This window comes from Saccostrea echinata, unplaced genomic scaffold (assembly GCF_033153115.1).
Source record: "Saccostrea echinata isolate AGI-Se365-2 ecotype Australia unplaced genomic scaffold, CSIRO_AGI_Sech_v1 ptg000030l, whole genome shotgun sequence".
NCBI classification, from domain to species: Eukaryota; Metazoa; Mollusca; class Bivalvia; order Ostreida; family Ostreidae; genus Saccostrea; species Saccostrea echinata.
Window position 1 is genome coordinate 23,746,774 of NW_026889779.1, and position 6,000 is coordinate 23,752,773.

At 33.8% G+C, this 6,000-nt stretch overlaps 1 protein-coding gene across 1 annotated transcript; it reads left to right on the forward strand.

Annotated features, from left to right (window-relative positions):
* Nucleotides 1-666: 666 nt before the first annotated feature.
* On the forward strand, nucleotides 667-2,512 carry LOC133196584 (putative nuclease HARBI1). The gene is made up of 2 exons (XM_061332449.1): nucleotides 667-1,346; nucleotides 2,131-2,512. The coding sequence occupies exons 1-2, from the start codon at nucleotides 802-804 to the stop codon at nucleotides 2,423-2,425; spliced, it is 840 nt and encodes a 279-aa protein (XP_061188433.1). The 5' UTR covers nucleotides 667-801; the 3' UTR covers nucleotides 2,426-2,512.
* Nucleotides 2,513-6,000: the final 3,488 nt, after the last annotated feature.

The window sequence follows — 6,000 nt, forward strand, 5'->3', positions numbered from 1 at the left end:
TTATGGAGGTATTTAGTTCCATGTGTATTGCATCACAACTGATACAACTTTGTCATCAACATTGCACAATACTGCATCTTACCAGTTGCTAAACATCTCAAAGTCAAAACAAGTTTCTAGTTGGATGTAATAGCATGGTTTCTTACTGAAAGAGTAAAATGTCTTCTGTAAAGCATTATTTTTATTTTGATAAAAAACTTAAGTATTTCTTATCTACTTAAGACACCTCCTGAGGACACTTAACTTTAAGTCAATACTTTAGCACTAAATGTGAATTACACTTAAGTATTTCTACCAAATTTAAGTAATACTTAGGGGACTTAAGTATAAAAAATAAAACTTAAGTGATTTTTTAAACTTAAAATTATACTAAGAAGTTTTATGAATCCCAGCCCAGGGTTCGTATGCATAAAAATTCTTGTTCTGCTAAGCATATTCTTAAGTGTCGATTTACGCTAAGTAGAGTGACGTTTTTTACTTAGCACGTCACTTAGCGTTGTAAGTGGATTGCATGATGCGTCTTATTCTTACTTATATGTCTTAGAATATGCTTAAAGTTAAACAACACCCCACCTTGTTTTTAAGCATTTTGCTTACCATAGCAAAATGGCTGCCGGACAGCAAAGACAACGCCGCGTTTTTAAGCAGAGATTGGACCCCTTTACAGAATATAATTGTGTAGGGCTTATCACACGCTGTCGTTTTGACAGACAAGGGATTGAACATATCGGGACGCTGATTGACGATTTCGTTTCACCAGCAACAAGTCGAAATTGTAGCATACCAACTAATTTACAAGTCATGATAGGTCTTCGCTATTTCGCAACAGGAAAAATGCAGTTTTGTAACGGGGATGACTTCGGAATTCACCAATCAACTGTGTCCAGAATTGTACAGAGGATTTCTACAGCCTTAACTCGACCGCATATCATACGAAGGTACATAAAATTTCCAACTGACGCTCAGACAATTCACCGGCATCAAACAGACTTTCACGCAATTGCCAGTTTTCCAGGAGTGCTTGGCGCTATCGACGGGACCCATGTTAGGATACTGCGTCCTACAGTTAATGAGGAAGAATTCGTAAATCGCAAAAACTACCATAGTATTAATGTGCAAATTGTCGTCGATGCACATTGCCATATACTGGACATAGTCGCCAAGTGGCTTGGATCAACACATGACGCAAGAATTTTGCGAGAAAGTGACATAAGCCAATTATTTCAAACACCCGGAATAATTCCTGTTAAATGTCACCTACTCGGCGACAGTGGCTATCCTTGTAAGAACTGGTCACTGACTCCATTCCTTAACCCTGCAACCCAACAGGAAAGAAGATACAATGGGTAAGTATGCGTTTATTTAATCATACATGTATACTGTAAACTTGTTTCATTCTATGTTTTTTTTTTAATTTCACGGTTTTCTATGTCGGCACATTTCAGGTTGATTTATAAATTTCACGGTCGTTGATTTTCTCATTTATTACAAGCGATTTAAGAATTATTCTTGAAAGAAAAAGTAATCAATACCATGTGAAATTATTTATTACAAATGTGTCCAGAAACTGTAACTTTAAGTCATTATTATCAACACAGGTTTCCTATCAATCATTACCTACTATAATATTCTATTACTATTTTACTATGATAGAAAACATGCGTCGGATTGGGGGGGGGGGGTGATCTGTATTCTCTTATTAATCGTTTAATTTTATCAAAGTTGTTAAGTCGTGTTAAAAACCCGAGACCATAAGAAAACCTTTTTTCGGAAACCCATGGTAAATCTTGTATATGTCCACTAAGTAAGCGCGTATGCAATATTGAGTGGTTCTGACGATGAGGAAAGGTATACGATACTGATATATGTTCAATTCTAATTTACGCTGATAACCTGAAATTGTTTCCTACGGCCCTGACAATATTGAATTTTACTTTTTACTCAGGAATAAATTAATTCAACAAAATTAATTAACTAAAAAGTAAACTGAAAAGTGAAAACACTATTTTCGTAGAAAATCATTGATTTAAAAATTCGATATGCATTTTCCAGTTAGAACCTCCCCCCCCCCCCCCCATTATTTTCCTTATTTCATGCTTCATTAATCCATTATTTATTTTTCATTCGTAGTTCACACAAGGTGACAAGATGCATTGTGGAGAGAACCATAGGGCAATGGAAAAGACGTTTTCACGTACTACATTCTGAGATAAGGATGTGTCCAGAGAGGGCTTGTAGGATTATAATGGCTTGCGCCGTACTTCATAATTTAGCAAAATTGCTCAACACGCCAATCATTGATGAGGATGGAGAAAGTGAGGATGATTTTGATGAGAACAGTGATGATGATGATGATAACAACCGTGTCCCTGACAATTTGGATGGTAGAGCATACAGAAACCATATCACAATGAATCATTTCTAGAGTTAACACTTATTTATTATAATATTTCCATTATCGAATCTAAATTACTGTATTTTCAGTAAACATTAAAATGAATTTTTTTTACAAGTCTTTTTTATTGAAATCTTTCAATTGCTGTCTCAGAAGGGCATTCGGAGGTTTTCAATTTCAAGTTGAAGTTTCTCTCTTGCTAAGTTGCATGTAACTGTAGTGGTTTCTCTTGGAGAAGTTGGCGGCATTTGGAAGCCCGAGGTACCCAGTGACACGTCTTCTTGGATAATAGTTTGACTCGTGTATGTTGGGAGTTGTGGATCAAGCTGGAAATCCTCCACCACTCGACTGTTTAAAAATATTTTCTTTTTTTTTTTTAAGAATTCAATAAGACTGTTTAAAAATATTTATTTTTTTCTAAGAATTCAATAAGACCTCCAAATGATCGCTTTCCCATTTAAAAAAATCAGTTATGGACAGGCGATATCGAGATAAAACAGTTATATAGTTGATTGGCTCTTAAAAAAAACCTTACCCTCGCAGAGAACCAGGTGGGATGTCTTCCATACCACTGTTGAAAGTGTTAAACGTCATTATGAATTATGAATTTATTATGAATTAAATTATGAATTTTTCTGTAAACGGAAAAAAAAATGTTTCAATAAAAAAGACTTGTAAAAAAAAAATTCATGTTAATGTTTACTGAAAATACAGTAATTTAGATTCGATAATGGAAATATTATAATAAATAAGTGTTAACTCTAGAAATGATTCATTGTGATATGGTTTCTGTATGCTCTACCATCCAAATTGTCAGGGACATGGTTGTTATCATCATCATCATCACTGTTCTCATCAAAATCATCCTCACTTTCTCCATCCTCATCAATGATTGGCGTGTTGAGCAATTTTGCTAAATTATGAAGTACGGCGCAAGCCATTATAATCCTACAAGCCCTCTCTGGACACATCCTTATCTCAGAATGTAGTACGTGAAAACGTCTTTTCCATTGCCCTATGGTTCTCTCCACAATGCATCTTGTCACCTTGTGTGAACTATGAATGAAAAATAAATAATGGATAAATGAAGCATGAAATAAGGAAAATAATTGGGGGGGGGGGGGGGGTTCTAACTGGAAAATGTATATCGAATTTTTAAATCAATGATTTTCTACGAAAATAGTGTTTTCACTTTTCAGTTTACTTTTTACGTTTCGCCATTAAAAACCCTACCAAACTGACAAAAAAAAAGAAACTGGCTTATAGCCAAATTCAGAAATCCTATTACTTTTTTTTTGGGGGGGGGGGGGGGGTCATTCTCATTTTTAGCAAAAAAGAGAGAGAGGGAGGGAGAATAATAACGTGATATGTTTAGATATTGCTGCAACAAAATAAAAAAAGGGGTACCGGCGTTTGAATGAAAATTTTCAGAAAATTTAAAACACAAGATTATTCTAAAATAATTGGAGAAGGACCTTTTACCGGTACTCCGGACCTACAGAAAATTGGGAAAAAAAAGAGCACGGCGATAATAATTCGACGCTCCCGACTTCATTTGTATATATGTAGTGTGTAAAATGACGTTTTTCGTACCTGTGACAAAATGGCTACATTTATATTGATGCTTGCATTTATTTCATGTAGATGATTACAGTAAAAATTATGTTATTATCTAATACAGTACGAAATGTTCTTTCAAGCTACAGTAATGATTGGTATATATATGACATTAATTAATGTATATTTGATATGTAACTGAGACATCTAAGTAATAGTACAGCGACTCGTACGTGTACAACAGAATGGCTACACTTAACAAAGCCTTACTATTATTTACGTATTAGCAGAAATATGACATGTATCAACATAACTAATCTAAGAAACATATGTACTTAAGGATTATTCATCAAAATTTATCTTTGTTTGGCATTTATGTCTAGTACACATCGCCATGTGGGCTAATGTCAACTTAAGGAAACGATTCTTTTTCTGTTGGACATTTTACTTACGCACTGTAGATTCAGCCCAAACTCATGAAATTGAGAAAATGATGTTAAAAATTCCACAATATCACAAAGAATGCATACAAATTATTTATTTCCTAAATTTCATTTAATTTAGAGGATTGGAAGTGGGTCTTTTTATATATTGTAGTTGCGCGTACAGTAAAATATGTAACGTTAGACACGGGAATTTCGCCGTAATAACCAATAATGAATAGAGCCCTATCATAACTAAAATATTTTTAGATTATTAAAAAGAAATTTTTTAGGATAATTTATTACCTTGGATAAAATAATTATTTTCATTTTCAATTTCTAGTAACTTTAACATCTTGAAAACGCCATTTTCTTTACGACATCTAAATAGTCAGATTTTATAGTACCAACACCGTGCACAACGTTTTAGTAATATCCCGCTTTCACTTGCATTTGGTGTTTACACCTCCCAACTTATCCCATACTCAAGAGCATGCTCTGAGTATGACCAATTTTAAAGCGAAGGAGGCCACTGACAAATAAGTTGATGTTACAGGTATTTCAACAACCTCGTTTAAAGTCAGCATTTCGTAAATTCTAAATTCGTTTTAATGACCTTGTTAGCAAATGGAACCTATCACTGGTTTGAGTTTTAGCTAACATGTTTCATACCAAATGTTAGGCCTTTGTTTTATACGGATTTTGTCTAAAAAAAGTTTATAGATTTCTTAAAGATCGACCACCGATCGCTATCTTTACCTTTCTCATGGTTTAATATCGAGCTGTATTGAAAAATTGTTGAATCCCTGTATAAGAATCCTAAAGCACAGGTCTATAAAAACATCAGATAAATGTATTTGAAGTCCGTTATATATCACATGTATATGGTATTGAACATCTGTCTTTAAAAAATGGACATCATCATCATATGTATGTATTTAATTTCATATCTTTCAGTAATAACTCTGTATGTCTATTCATAAATGACAACAATACCTTGAATACTTACCTGAGAAATTCTGTAAATTTTCTATAACATGCTCATTGTTAAAAAAAATCTTTTTAGTGAAATTTGAAAGAAAAAATCAATTGCAAGGAAACAAAGTGGAAATTATGTAATGTGTATAATTATGCATGATAAGATTATATAACATCAAAATCAAACTTTTTTTTTCAGAAACACCTACAAAGTCTACAAATAAGATGTCACAAACTTCTCAAACACCTGCATTTACGTTAAATACACGGGAAAAAAATTCTGATTCTGTTTTTTTAAACTGGCAAAACAACTTTTTATTATTACCAACATTTAATCAAATTTTCTAATTGATTTTACAACGCAATGGTGCGAAATCGGCGGTTGACGTATATTAATATCCGATTTTCCTTCAGTAGCTAACCGCACTTGTTAAATTTTTGAAAAATCCTTGTTGATTTTACTTTTACAACTTCTCTGCTGAAAGTAAACGAAACTACTGTACAAAATGAAACCTGCAAATTCAGAATACACTCAAAATCATTTTCACGCATGGGTGAACAAAGCAGTCCAAGAAAGCAGTCCCTGGGACTGCTGGATTTGATTTCTAGAGCCGTCCCGCAGCAGTCCCAGGGCAGTCCCAGAGCGAT

Bases quoted from the DNA above. Each gene is read 5' to 3' on its own strand.
- LOC133196584 (XM_061332449.1), top strand. From the start codon at position 802: ATGATAGGTCTTCGCTATTTCGCAACAGGAAAAATGCAGTTTTGTAAC. The intron at 1,347-2,130 runs GTAAGTATGCGT...TTTCATTCGTAG, and splicing joins CAGGAAAGAAGATACAATGG to TTCACACAAGGTGACAAGAT.